This window comes from Rissa tridactyla, chromosome 6 (assembly GCF_028500815.1).
Source record: "Rissa tridactyla isolate bRisTri1 chromosome 6, bRisTri1.patW.cur.20221130, whole genome shotgun sequence".
NCBI classification, from domain to species: Eukaryota; Metazoa; Chordata; class Aves; order Charadriiformes; family Laridae; genus Rissa; species Rissa tridactyla.
This window is the reverse complement of record NC_071471.1, coordinates 37,091,527-37,105,963: the sequence shown is the minus strand read 5'-3', so window position 1 is coordinate 37,105,963 and position 14,437 is coordinate 37,091,527. Positions and strand designations below refer to the sequence as shown.

Genomic DNA, 14,437 nt, shown 5'->3' with positions numbered 1-14,437 from the left:
GAACTAAACATCAGCCTTATCCAAAAGCAGAAAGGAAATGGAAGCATCGTGGGAATGTCAGAGGGGACGTTTGCTTCAGGCCCTGTCCCTGCTGTGTCTTCCTTCCCATGTCACCCGGGGCTTTTTTAAAAAGTAGTCGGCACTGTAACTTTTCCAGGCAACTGTTTTGCTGGTGAGTGAGGCTGTAAGGTCGTTTTTGTCACCTGGCTGAAACAACATCCAGCATTTTAAAGGGAAGGCGCTGTTTGAGTGGGCTCTTTATTTAAGAATGTTTTGAAAATACAGGATTAAAACCGCTACTTAGAAATAAGTGCTTTTCCTTTCTCTTTCTCGGGGGAAAGCAACTTCAGTGCATGCACAAGCCCCAGAGAAAGCCCCTGATATTTGCGGGACTCCTTTAACTTGAGTCAAGGCCAGCTAATTTTTCCTGCGGACGTGGAGTGAATTGCCAGATCGGGAGCTGTTGTGGAGGATGCAGGATGTAAACAGTCTGTGTATTGGTGGGCTACCTACGGAAAAGTGGCGTTTCCACCCCTGGTCACAGGAAAGGAGAGCGCAGCCCCGGAGAAGAGACACGGGTGGGATGATTGCTACGATCTGCTTGGCGTAAATAATTGCTGCTGCTGGTTTGACCATGTTAAAGGTTTAAAAGATTTTTATTAAATGCTTAAAAAAAAAAAAAAAGGAAGATGTTAAAAGCATAAATCCTGCTCGTAAGGAGTGAGGATTTTAATTGCCGTGCTTAGGTGAGCTTCTCCCCCCGCCCCCCCTCAATAGTTTTTATGCTTCAAAATCTGTATAAAATGTGTGTGTATGTCTATTATACGATAGCTCAGCCTGAGGTTTTTATTTTTTTTTAATGCTTTTCCCCTGGCATAGCAGCGGTGCTGCTGAAGGCAGCCTCCCCACGACAGGTGCCCTCTGTATGGCACGGTTTGCCGAACTGTTAATTTAGGATTGCTCGAGGGAGTTCCATTAGAGGGGTATTTTGTAGTCCTCTTCCTGAGGAGTGACGTAATTTTACTGCCAGGGTAAATGCGGCCTGGACACAAACGTATCAGGTTTTTAGTTTGTTGCTTCATTTTGTGGTTTTTTTTGTTTGTTTTCTTTTTTTTTTTTTTTTTTAATAATAGCAGTACTAGAACTCCTGAATCACACATACACGTACAGTCACTAATTTTATATTCTGTAATTGGTTTAAGTCTCTTTCCTCAACTGTTACGGACGTATTTAAAAATGTCAAACTGATTTGTTTATATTGCTTTCTGCTGGAAAAGAAATTTATAATTTATTACCCAAAGCGTTGAGTTTTTTTAAAGAATAAAGCTAACACTGCAAATTGACCATTTAGTAATAAAAAACCTAACTACAGTTTTGCAGTAAAAGCATATAAATGGTAAATTTAGGTACCTGTTATTTGTCCAGCGTGTGGGTATTTTTTGTTTCTGTGTTTTTGGTTGGGTTTTTTTTTTTGCCTGCTATAATCAGTACGATTTCTGAATTTGTCGGAGGGGGAGTTACTTTGAATTTGGCCATGTGAAGTTTTAAGTTGCTTTTTAAATAGCTTTGGTATATTTATTTTTATGGGTGAACCCTTCTGAGATTTCTCTTTTTTAAGCGACAACTTGGTGGCATTCCTCACATAATGTCCTTCGGGTCTTTTATTCTTCCCTATATAAAAATCAAGAGTTCCCAGCACGTTGTTACTTGTTTTAAGATATCCCGTAACTAAAAAATATTTCAACTGTTGGACTCACGATCTTGCAACTAAGTATGTCATGTCCGTCTGGACCTTTGCGTGGGATATACCGCGTGAGACCAGAAAGCTTCGTATATTTAAGAAATGTGCTCTCCTTGCCATTGGCGTGTGGGGAGCAGACTTGGGGTTACTGCAGAAATGTGGGGTCAGAAGAGGGGAATGCTGTTTATCAGATTGCCGAAATGATTGGTTCAAATCTGGGCTCTTCCCTGAGGATGTGCCTGGCTGCTGGGAGTCGGCAGAAAGTTTTTCCACTGCAGTTTTCATGACTGAGTGTTGTGGGCTATTGTTCTTTTTTCAAATTCAGCGTAATTCAAAGCAACTTGCAGCATGCCGTAGGCTTAATACCAAACTGAAATGGTTTTGACTTAACCGTGATTATTTTGATTGAAATATCTTTACTTTGTTAAATGAAATGCATCGCTTCTTGCTTCATTTGTCACCTTTATCAGGTAGTTGCTCAAGAAAGTGGCGTAATTTCAAACTTGCTGGTTTGGCTTATTTATTTTTCTTTTTAACGTGGTGCGTTTCCTCTGATGGCAGGAGGTCTGGAGGTATAGGATGGCCAGATTTACTGAGCCTAAATACAATAGGAGCCGATAGAAAGGGACATATAAGCTGTTGATTGCAGGCAGGTTTAGAAACGGTGTTGTGTTAGGGGCATATATATATACACACACACATACACATACACACATGCACACACAGAGAGGGAAGGACCGACAGACACGCAAAGGAGGAATATTAATGCCATGGTATTTGCTAGTGTGTGTAATATATGTGATCTCAGATGAGTAATAAATTACATTTCAACCAGTGACGTGTGTTTCAATTTGTTTAACTTCCAGACTGTTAAAACATTATTAAATATATCTTTGAAATGAACAAAACTCAGTTTTTTCCTAACAACTCAGCGTTTTTCTGCTTCACTCTTTGAGTTGGTTTGTTTGTTTGTTTGTTTTAATCAAAACTTCTGATTTGAGTTTTTCGTTGTTTATAATTAATTCTAAAGTGAGCAGTCACAGGTTCACGCGTACTCACAAAACGTCACCTCTGTGTTTACTGGGAGAAAGGGTAACATCTGTGCTCTTCTGGGGTTTTCTTTTGGTGTGCCTATGGTTGGACTCGATGATCTCAAAGGTCCTTTCCAACCATGAAGATGATTCTATGATTCTCTCTTTCTTTTTCAGGTGATCGGAGCCCTTGTCCTCGCGGTCGGGATTTATGCTGAAGTTGAAAGACAGAAGTACAAAACTCTAGAAAGTGCCTTTCTAGCCCCAGCAATTATTTTAATACTTTTGGGCATTATAATGTTCCTGGTATCTTTTGTGGGTGTACTGGCTTCTTTAAGAGACAATTTATGCCTTCTTCAAGCAGTAAGTGTTGGGGTTTTTTGGTTCTTAATTTTTAAGGCTTATTGCTTTTACTTTCCAGTGTCCCCCGAATTCAAACCCATAATTGTCTGCACTGAAAAATACTTTAATAAAGCTGCTTTTTTTTTTTCTTTTAATTTTAATTATATCTGAAACTGCTTTATGGCTCTAATCCCCTAAATGTGGTCTGTGGACGTCCCTCCTTCAGGGAGCAGCAGTGTTTCACCTTGCCAGCGACAGGACAGGCGAGAACCCAGCGCTGAGAAATCCAGCTTTCCAGTAGTTAAGGGCTTTATGGAAAATAACCAGGAATGTGAATTATTATCAGCCAGCGTGGATCTTGTGCAAACTCAGCTGTTGACATACCGTTTGACGCTAGCCTGGCACCACGGTGCCTGTTCCTTCTCTGGCCTGGCTGTGCCCTGCTGGGACGGAGAGGAGGAACCAGTGCTGCCCCTTGGCCGATGGAAAAGGCGAAGTCTCGGCTGCAGCTTTTCCCCATCAGTTCGAGGGGATTTCCTAAAGCTTACGTTACGCGCAGAGATGAGTTGCGGTCTCTGATGGCTCTTCAGACACTTCTCGGAGGAAACTGCTGGAGAAAGAAAGCCCAGGTCAGGCTGATGTCCATCAGGCTGGTGGTGGCTGGAGTCTGTCTGTCTGCCTGCCTTCAGCTGAGAAGTGGAATATAGAGGGGAGAAACGCGTGTTACGACGTTAGCTGTGTAGCTCCAGAGGGCTTTGAAAGGTGGGCCATAAGGAGGAAGTGACAGGGACGCAGTTTTTCTCTGCAGTGCCCATGAAAGGGCAAATTTTAGGGGGATTCCTATAGAACGCTGTGGTTGCAGATGGAAGTTGCACATACGACTAATTAAAAATAGAGCACGAAAACATAATTTTGACTTTCATGTCAGTTCAATGTAAAGAAATGCTAAATATGTGGTATATTACATAGGACAAAGCAAGAGGTAACTGTGGATTTTGGAATTAGGTTGGAATTTTACTGAGAGCCTGTCCTTGGGCAGTGGTGGCTTCTTTCACTCTGAGCGTGGTGGTGTGTCCTCGCCTGATGCCGAGGATGTTTTCGGTTCCCTTTGCAGTAGCAAACCCAGTAGGGTATCTAAACGAAGAAAGCCCCTGATGTCTGCTTCTCAGGCTGTTTCCCAATTTAGCAGGAGAAAAGATACCTGCCCGGTGAATTTGTGACACTGATACCAGGACAGAAATCAAACCAGCATTCAGGGCAGAGCATTAGAGATTATTTTCAGATGAGAGATCCTAAAACTTCTTTCCTGTTGAATTTTGCTGTTAAGAACCAGACCTAAATTCCCATAACAGCCATCTTTTATACTTAAAGAATTATTTGGGTTGGAAGAACATTTCAAGTACCGGCACATTGCAATTATCTCATGGTGTTGCTCTGGATTTCTTCACCTTATTTGTATTTTGCGTGTGCTTTGATAAGTGGTCACAGATGCATCCGCTGTGGTTGTGTGTGAATGCATGTATATACATACAGAGATGAATAAATAAATAAATAGAGAGCTAAGAGGTATAATTTTTCTTAGCGTTGAGCATAGTGAGTCCCGTTAGCGCCCGTAGTGCAGCCTCGGTAATGCAGGACGGCTCGGTTCCCTCTTCCAAAGCAACACACTAAAAGGTACCCAGCCCAGATTTTTGCTTTGATTTAACACTGGCAATTTAGTAGGAGGTGGTTTGGATTGTGTTAAAGCAGTGCTTTACCCAAGAAATGAAACCCAGCAGGTAAGTACTGTCTTTGTAGGAAGCATTAAAACACAATGTTCAGTGTGGTTTGTCCACACTGTCCAGTAGCAGTCCATTAATGTGCCTTTCTGGGATGCTGTTATGGAGAGAAGGATCTTGGCACGATAAATGCATTTATCGGTTTTGGGTCCGTTCAAAGCAGAAAAAAACCGCGTTTGCCAATTGGGCAAAACCCAGAATGACTCAAGTGAGGAGAACAGGCTTTCTCGTGACATGAACGGTTTTATCAGAACAAAGCCATAATTTTCTGTCTTTCTTTAGAATGACGTCTCATGTGCAGAAAGCCAAGTATGCTGGCAGTTGGATGTTACAGACTTAAGGCCTTTAATTGAAAGAGTAATTGGGATTTGTTCTGTTTAATGTCTCACTTGCAATTGTTTTTGTGCAGTTCATGTACATTCTTGGTATCTGCTTGCTGATTGAGCTGACTGGTGGAGTGGTGGCCCTGATCTTCAGAAACCAGGTGAGCTGCTTGCGTTTAGGTTTTGCTCACTAAGAACGTGACTTACAATCCTTGCAGTTATGGCTACGCTACTGACCAAGTAAAAGGTGTTAAAATTGTCACCTGAACGCTAATTGATGGAGGTCTGAAGGCAAGTCCAGGCTTTTCAGGACGTTTCAGGTTCAGGCATGTGTGGGATTGGCCACCTGTTCCGGAGATGAATTCCAGACTAAAGAATTGGGAGAAAATGTGGTAACTAAGAATGTGTAATACAGGTAAAACAAGTTTCCAGCTCTTCGTGTATTAAAAAGTGCTTTCTTCTCGTTTGCCTTCTGGGACTCTGACTGCCAAATTGGGAATTTTCCAGATGGATTCGGAGACTCTGTTTTTTTTTTAGTGGCTAAAATGTTTTACCTTACCTAAAGGACAGCGCTTCCATGTCCACACCCATAAGGAACAGAAGTAATTTCGGTAGGAGACCTCATCATTTACAAGAGTGCTATAACTATATAAAAACATTATTTTTTCTAAACAGAAAGCAGCAGACTGTTTTTTTTCTGCTAGAAAAGTTTTAAAACATACATGTGTTTACTATGGCAAGTACTAGATTTCTATGCTTTGATATTTTCTTTTTTCCTAATCTGGCAAAACAGTAAAAAGAGATGCTAAATAATAAGACCTCTTCTTTCCCCACCCCAATCCTACCCATCTCGTTTCCACAAAAAGAAGTCATACCTAATATGTTACATACATTATTAAAAAAAACAACAAACCCTTAAAAAAGATTTTTTTTAAAAAAAAAAGCAACTGATTGTTCTCTCTCACTAGTATTTTCTTCTTACTCCGTGCTGGACCAGAGTCATGAACTTGACTTGTAGGGGCAGGGGATGAGGTATCTTCATTTCTATAAGCTGTTGTCAGCCGTTGCCGTAGGTCTCGCCTTGGCCCCACGCAAGGATTTATTCCGAATTGTGGTGTGAGCGCCAGGCTCATCTGAAGGAAGCAGATCAGCCTGCCTGGCATTGGAGTGTGGGCATTATGGGATGCAAAGAATGTGGTTGACCGAAAATTAAGTAGATGCCAAAGATGGTATTTGCTGAGAGGGCGAGGAAGAATTGCTGTTGACTTTTGGACAAAGAAAATGTATTGTTGTGGTTTTGGGGCAGTAAGTGTTTTGCTGACACGTGTATTGGCTGTCTGAGCAGGGCAGCTACGCACAGGGACAGGTTTGGTTGGTTGTTTTATGAGGTTAATGGAGAAGTTGGGGTTAGTATGGGGAGGAGAAGGAAGTATTAAATAAAAGCTTAGGGTAATAGCCTCCATTTAAATGCTGATCGTTTTGCATGTCTCACTGGTTTTTCCCATTTCTTTCTCTATTTCCGTCTCAAATCTGTCGAGTCCGAGGTGTGATACAGGCAGCGCGAGAGTAGTTGGCATGTGCTGCTGTTCCTTCTTGGAATTAGGATAGTCCTGCAAAATCCTTTCTAATTTTTAATTGCTGAATTTGATAATGGTTTTTATTCTGCTTTGTTTTCAAGTGTTCCGGTTTCTAATACTGAGAAAATGAGTAGGCGTATTTCAGGTTTCTTTCTGACCTGGCAAGGATTTAGCTTTGATCATTTTAGCAGCTGGGTTGAAAGGGAAATTGTTACAGTCTGGTTATGTTTAGTCTCAATTTTTTGCTATGCTATGATGGTGCTGGATGTTGAAAACTAAATACTTTTTTTTTTTTTTGCCTCATCTTCTAAGCTTTAAAAGGGTTTTGTTGATTTAATTTCTAATATGCCAAGCTGAGGAGGTACCGTTTTATATCCGCCACCACTCCACTGCCATATTTCTCAAAACCATGACTGTAAAACATACAGATATGAGATCTTTTCCACTTTTTTTCTGCTTAAGGTGGAATAAATCTCATTATCTGGCAATTATGGATTCCTCGAAAAATGAAATTCAAGGAAAATGAAATTCATGGAAAATGGCGAGCAGGGAGACAGTCAGCTCTCATTGCCCGGGGCATGGTGCAGACCACCGTGCCAAGACCCACCACCCAAACCTACCATTCTGTCACCCAAAAAACGATGGGGATCCCCAGTGCCCAGTGGGAGGGATCCTGCCTTCCAGTTCTCAGCCTGGGAGACAACAGGACTCTCTCTGGGAGAAGCTTGGAGGGTCCGAGAGAAGTAGGAGCTCGCTGGAGAGATGTCACGCTGTTAGCACTTCTCAGCACAAAGCCAGCAGTGAGGCTGCTTCCTAAAAAGAGAATGGAGGGTCAGTCCCTGCAGGATTGTGCTATGATTGATTTTTAACTGGGTGTTTTTTTTCTTTAAAACAAAAGAAAACCTTTCCCCTTGTGCTTATCAATTAAACTTGTCACTTGAACCTGTTCTTTTAATTTTGTTTGGGAGTGTGTAACCCATGCGTCTTGTTTTACTGCCGCCTTCTAGACAATCAAATTTTTGAACGACAATATAAGAAGAGGAATTGCGAATTACTACGATGATTTAGACTTCAAGAACATCATGGATTCTGTTCAAAAGCGGGTTTGTTTTTGTTTTTTTTTTTTCCTGGGACTAATTCAGTGCTGAAGTGTGGTAGGTCCTGGGCGACACCTTTGATTTTTATTTATTTATTTATTTATTTATTTATTTATTCAGTGATGTGATAATCAAATTCTTATTGATGAGGAGGATGAGATATCATGCGTCATGCTGTGGGCAGGGCTCCTCCAGCATCCCAGCTGGCATTTGAAGCCCTCTAAATCATTGCAAGAAGTGGGGGTGCAAAATGCAGCTTTTTGCCTTGGCGGGTGTGATTTGGATGCTCAGGGCCAGATCCTGCGAACATGTAGGCTTATAGGGGCCCCACAGCTGCACACAGACAAATTCAGCCTAAATGCCACCCAATTTCTTGTGCTCAGCATTTCTGCTGGCTAGTCCAAGACATTCAAAAGTGTCTCATTAACCGGAGGCATGGGATAAAGAGAAATTAGGCGGTGATTAGGCTGTTTGAACCTGGGCTGTTGTATTTTCACTTGAGGGCACCTAGCAAGCTCTTTTAACAAGGTGGTTATTCAAAGAAAATGCCTGTGGAAGTGTATATACCTGTAATTAAAATTCAGAAATTGTGTTGAGCCCAGCTGAGCATTACTTAATGGCATGTGTAGTTGACTCACAGCCTTATTTTTTTTTTAAGGCTGGTGTGTTGAAAAGTTTATTGGATTGTTGAAGAGTTCTGCTGTGCAGTTTAGAGACGAAAGAAGAAGCAAAAAACGTTCAGAAATGTGATGTGAGGGCCCGTGTGATGTCAGTGACCATGACAAATAATGATTCAAAAAAAATAATTTAACTGAGGAAGTGTCATGTATATTTTACGACATCGTTATGGAGATGGCAGCCTGCTTTGAAAAACAAAGTTAGCATGGAAAGTCTGTCAAAAGCAAACCATCCTGAGGAAATTCTGTCATTAGACCTCATAATGCTTTAAAGTTTCCATGCACTGCCCAAAATTATGTATACCTACAGCGAATATACATTTTAATGATTAAATAAGCTGCTTCTTTTCCCTTCATTAATATATAAAGTGAATATTTGTATTAAGTCAGTGTAAACTTACGGTATTTGTTTGCCAGATCTCAGTTCTACTAAATTACACACAAAATGTTTTGGTGAGATTTTTTTTTGTGCCTTAAAGCAACACTTTTGGTTTGTAGACTACATTTAGAAGTGCAGTCACAATCCTTAAAAAAAAAAATTGAAGTAGTATATTACAGCTGGAGATGAAGTGGATGTAAAAACATTACTTAATGATGTCCAGACCTGAAAAGATAATTTTTCAACTCGGAAAAGGGACCTTTCAGATCATCTAGTCCAACCATCAGTCTAACTTTGTTTTATTTTATTCTTACTTTGTTTTCTACTTCTTAGAAGAATTTCTGTTAAGATACTAATTTTTTTTTTCCTTTGCCTTTTGTGTCCTTTTTTTCCAGTTTAAGTGCTGCGGTGGGGAAGATTACAGAGATTGGTCACAAAACGTATACCACAACTGTGCGGCGCCGGGACCTCTGGCCTGTGGGGTGCCCTACTCTTGCTGTGTCACAAATAAGGTAAGTCCCAGCATCTCGGCATCGCTGCTCTCTGCTGGGTCACCAGCTTTCACTTGTAAAGATACCTTACTTTAGAAAATTCTGGGGGAAGAAGCGAAGGAAAATGGGTCCCTCCTGATAACAGGAGCTATGGATCCGTGGGGTCTTGACAGCTTGAAAAGGAGAAAATAATGAATTGGTTTTGGTCCATGTTACTGTCCCGCTATGCAGAAGGGTTCTGGGAGCTCCTCTAACCTCTTGGCTTACCTGGACCAGGGCTGCTGAAAGTTAAGTCTTGCTGGTGTTTCCCCCAGGGTTTGCTGCTCCTGCTTTGCCAGGAAGCCTGGACTTACTGAAAAGGAAATTAAAAACTGAACAGAACAACCTTGTCACCCAGAGAAATCCAGAAATGTCGGCAAGTGACCTCAGACTTGGTGCATCTTTGTGGGTGCAGGTCTAGACCGGAGCTGCTGCTCTGCCCTTAACCCATCCCTGAAAATTGCCTGCCTTGCCACCCGCTAAAATCCTCCCTGGAAGGGACAACCTGTCAGCTGGAGTCTGGACCAGTTTCTCAGCCTACAATGAACTGGTATTAACTGGTGCTGGCAGCACTAGGAGCAGGCATTAAGTTCCATGTAAACATGCTTTATATAAATTTTAGCAGTTTTAAGTCGTGGCTCTTCACTTGAGGCATGGACGTAATGCTGATTTTGATAAAGAACTATTCCTTCACCTTAAAACCAGTATTGGCAGTCCCCACCTCACTGGGTTTTGGTCTTTGGTCTTGAACATGAGACAGAGAAATTGAGTATGTGTAAAAGCAGACACAGTAGAAATTGTGGCGGATAGCCAACTGGTGCCTGTTATGTGCTGCTCTACCTGGAGCATGGCTGTTTAGTTAAAAAAAAGGCTGTTTAGTTAAAAAAAATAAATGCAATAGTTGTGTCGGTAATCCTGCTGAGAAATGTGTATAATAGGAAGGTGTTTATTACGTATGCTTACACATTTTTTGTGTTTGAGAAAGACTGTTTAAATCTACGCTGAGCTTTGATTTATTCTCAGAAACCAAAGTTAAACAGTTATTCTTTAAGCCTTAGGTGTTTGAGAATAAGAAAACCGTGGATATGAAAATAGTGTCTGCTGATCCACAGCTGCGCTGAGCAGAAGAGCTCAGGATTTTGCGTTCTTTTGATGGTAAAGGAAGATAGAGCAATCTGGCTTTTTAGTTGTCATTCAAAGTACTGCTTGTTTTTCTGTAGCCCTGGTTTCTCTGCTGAAGTCTTGTTTTAAAAAGGTTAGTTGATGTGTGTGGAAATACAGCGGTACTGTGAAGGCGAAGCGCTGCAATAACCAATGACGACTAATGCCAGGTGCCTGTGCAGCGGTGGCACAAATAATCAAACACATTGTGGGTTTCAAGTGCAACCTGTCAGGCGGGAAAGCGCTAAAATAAAAACTACTCTGAGGAAAACGGGGAGTATATTCTCCGTATGCTGCACTGGGAACTGGGGAGGGGGAGATGAGAATACTTGCAGCCTAAAGGTAGCTTGGCAAAGTGTTGAGCTCAGGGAAGTTAATCAAAAGGCGGGGAGAAGCCCTAAAGTCATAGAATTGTAGAATGGTTTGGGTTGGAAGGGACCTTAAAGATCACCCAGTGCCACCCCCTGCCCTGGGCAGGGACACCTCCCACCAGACCAGGTTGCTCCAAGCCCCGTCCAACCTGGCCTTGAACCCCTCCAGGGATGGGACAGCCACAGCTTCTCTGGGCAACCTGGGCCAGGGGCTCACCACCCTCACAGTAAAGAATTTTTTTCCTGTTACCTAATCTAAATCTCCCCTCTTTCAGTTTAAAACCGTTACCCCTCATCCTATCAGCAAATAACAAGCAAACTTCTGATTTAAGGGTGGGCTGTTCGGCGAGAAGCTGCAGTACATTAGGGCTTGTGGCTTTGCCACCCCAGGATGCCATCGGTGTGCCCTGTGACATCCAAGCGGCATGGATGCGTACTTGGCAGGATGGCACTAACACCCTAGCTGTATGGAAAAAAAAACCCAACCAGAAGATGCATAAATCTTCTATGTTTGACAAATGCTTCCAAATACAGGCTGGTTTCTGTCCTGGAAAACTACAGATATGGTTTGTGATTACTCATTCGCTTTGTAGTCATGGAAAACTCCCGCTAATGTTGGAGGTTGGATCTTGATCCTCTTAAAAAGCCCTGTGCTAAGACGAGCCAGGCTCATTCTGAGGGAGGCTCTGAAGGGACTATTTTCAAGTCCAAGTATTCATCCAACACTTACTCTAGCGTAGCAGATAAAAATCCGTCTCCAAATGCTTATAAACCTCTGTTTCTAGTGCATTTCTCTCTGTTGTGTATGTTTTCTTGTGCCACGATGTCCCCTTAGCAAAAAAAAAAAAAATAAATGTAAATGAAACGTCTCTACATCTTGTCTTAATTTAGTAGGAGGGTATATCAATAAACAGGAGTTTCCTCTGCCTTGTTTTCCTCATGTGCGTATTCTCGTTTTCCTCCGTGTCTTTGGCTTCCTTTGATGCTGCTGGGCTTTACGTTGGTCGACTTGCAAGTGAAGGACGGTATTTCCACGTTAGCTTTGCCAGGCCAGGTAGAGCTTCGGGATGCAAGCAAAATATTAAAATGGCCACCGAAAAAGCATTATTAATCTGTGATAAATGCAAGCGCTCAGTGGCTTTTTTTTTAAATATAAGAATTTTATATTCATATATATTATGGCATATAAAAATATATCATAATAAATTTAGTCTTGTAAAATTTTCCTGTAAGCATTTGTAGTGTTGGCTGTTATTTGGGTTTCAGATACTTCTGAGCTTAAATTTGTCATCGTGATGGTATGATGGCTGTGTTCATCCCTGGTTTTCTTAATGTGTTAAGTTACTAAGGCCGTAAAATTGAACTCAGCTGTTTGTTCCGTGGAAACAGCTGTGGCGTAGAGCTCTGTTGCAGCTGGCATTGGTTTCTGGTGCCGCGTTGGTCTTGCTGGATAGATATAGTTCAAATACAGTCTTGTGTTGTGACACACTGGCAGGACTGATTTCTCTAAAATCACGTCGAGCTGTGTCTACGTCTGACCCTGGGGCTGCTGGGAAGAAATCGGTGTTGGGCTGGCGAGTAATCCCCTGTTGTTGCTTTTAGATGAACTAAAGGGAACACAAGAAGAGTAAAAATAATTTCTTTTGTGATTTTTGTTTTCTGCTATGGTTTATATTTGTTGTTTTCCTTTCAGACAGACATCATCAACACTATGTGCGGATACAAAACCATTGACAAAGAGGTAAAGTAACCGGCATCCATCCTGTCGGGGCAAAAGGTTGTGCTTCTCTGCATTCTTTTTGGTCAGCTATAAAACTGTCTTCTGCGTACTTAAATCTACCAGACAGTTAAACCAGCAATTAAAATTATTTTATCTGGAGTAGCTTTCATATATTAAAAAAATTAATCTTGTTTGATTGTGGTATCTTCCCTTCCTGGTATCTTCCATGATGCCTTGTTCAACGTGTATGAAACGTTTCTTCCCAAAGCTCCTCCCCACTTAAGCTAATTGCACAGTTAATAAAAAGAAAGATGCTCTAATACATTTAAGTGGCAACTTGACTTGGGGAAAGCTTTTAATACCAAAAAGCCCAAATTTCTCACTGAGTAAAATTGGTTTCGCTAAAGCCAACTTAGCTGTTTCTAAGTATTTTATATCCCAGTAGTGGGTGTTTTATTTTTAAGCCTGTTAATTATTCCTGGAAGAGGAGTGGGACTTCCCAGGTTGTGTTGGCAGCCCTCTCCTCCCTCCGGGAGCGGGACGGGGCCTCCTTTTCCTCTGGTTTTCCCTCTTGGGAAAAGCCCAGTGACTCCAGAGTAGAGACTGACGGCTCAAGGCACTAATTGCAGAGTGATTAAGCGGGGAAATCAGTAATTGGATCCGCTCTAAGTTCTCCACTCCTGGCATTGGAGTGCTGGTGCGGGCAGTTGGTCTAAAAAAAGCCCCTCTCCCAGGTCGTTTGAGGCACTTGGCGCACAATGCCGGCTTGGGTTGTTGGTTTTGGGGATTACTGGTTATCTTTACATATGACCTGCCTTCATTCAGATTCATTGATTTATGGCTTAATCACCTCAACTCTCCAGCCTGGCTCTAACGCCCAAAGCACTTAAGCATATGCTTAATTTTACCCCATTCATCTGCTTAGGACCCTTCGCAGCCTCAAGTGCTTTCTATATTATGGGTTGGGGTCACGGTGCAGCGCAGCTTGCAGGACTGAATCTGAAATCCTCTTGTTCCTGCCCTTTTTAGAGTCTGTTGCATTGTCCCTGATTTGTGTTTTTTCCACTGCTGTACTTTCAACTTGGAAGCGGAGGTAGAAGCCAAGGGGAGACTTCTCTACTTTCCAAGTGGCCTAAAATGAGAATGGGATGCATTTCTTTTAGAAAAGTAGTTGCAAAAAAAAAAAAAAAAAAAAAAAAAAAGAGGTTTAAAAAATAAAATAACTTGTTTGGGTGGGGAACAACTTAAAAACAGACGGAAGAATTAGTGATGAGGTTTGTGTCAAATTCAGTGGGTTTAAAGAGATGGGAAGGAGAACCAAATTTGCCTCCCTGAAATTGGAATTACCACGTGTTAACTGTATCATACGCCAGTGCGACTGCCTGTTTGAGTGTCTGCTTTGCTATTTTGCAGCGCTTGAGTGTTCAGAATATTATATATGTCCGTGGATGCACGAATGCGGTGCTCATTTGGTTTTTGGACAACTACAGCATCATGGCTGGCGTGCTGCTCGGCATATTGCTACCCCAGGTAAGAAGGGGCCAGCTCATTCTCCATTAAAGGGAGGATTTGATTTGTCACTACAATATAGAATCATAGAATGGTTTAGGTTGGAAGGGACCTTGAAGATCATCTCGTTCCAACCCCCCTGCCATGGGCAGGGACACCTCCCACTGGACCAGGTGCAGCGAGATGCGAAATCCCATCTGA

At 41.9% G+C, this 14,437-nt stretch overlaps 1 protein-coding gene across 3 annotated transcripts in view; it reads left to right on the top strand.

Annotated features, from left to right (window-relative positions):
- TSPAN15 (tetraspanin 15) overlaps positions 1–14,437 on the top strand; it is a 35,196-nt gene that overhangs the window by 19,063 nt on the left and 1,696 nt on the right. For all 3 annotated transcript variants that reach the window (XM_054204597.1, XM_054204598.1, XM_054204596.1), the window contains 6 exons: positions 2,950–3,135; positions 5,302–5,376; positions 7,800–7,895; positions 9,341–9,457; positions 12,701–12,748; positions 14,141–14,257. In XM_054204597.1, coding sequence (XP_054060572.1) covers positions 2,950–3,135; positions 5,302–5,376; positions 7,800–7,895; positions 9,341–9,457; positions 12,701–12,748; positions 14,141–14,257 — 639 coding nt within the window. The remainder of the gene's footprint in view (positions 1–2,949; positions 3,136–5,301; positions 5,377–7,799; positions 7,896–9,340; positions 9,458–12,700; positions 12,749–14,140; positions 14,258–14,437) is intronic.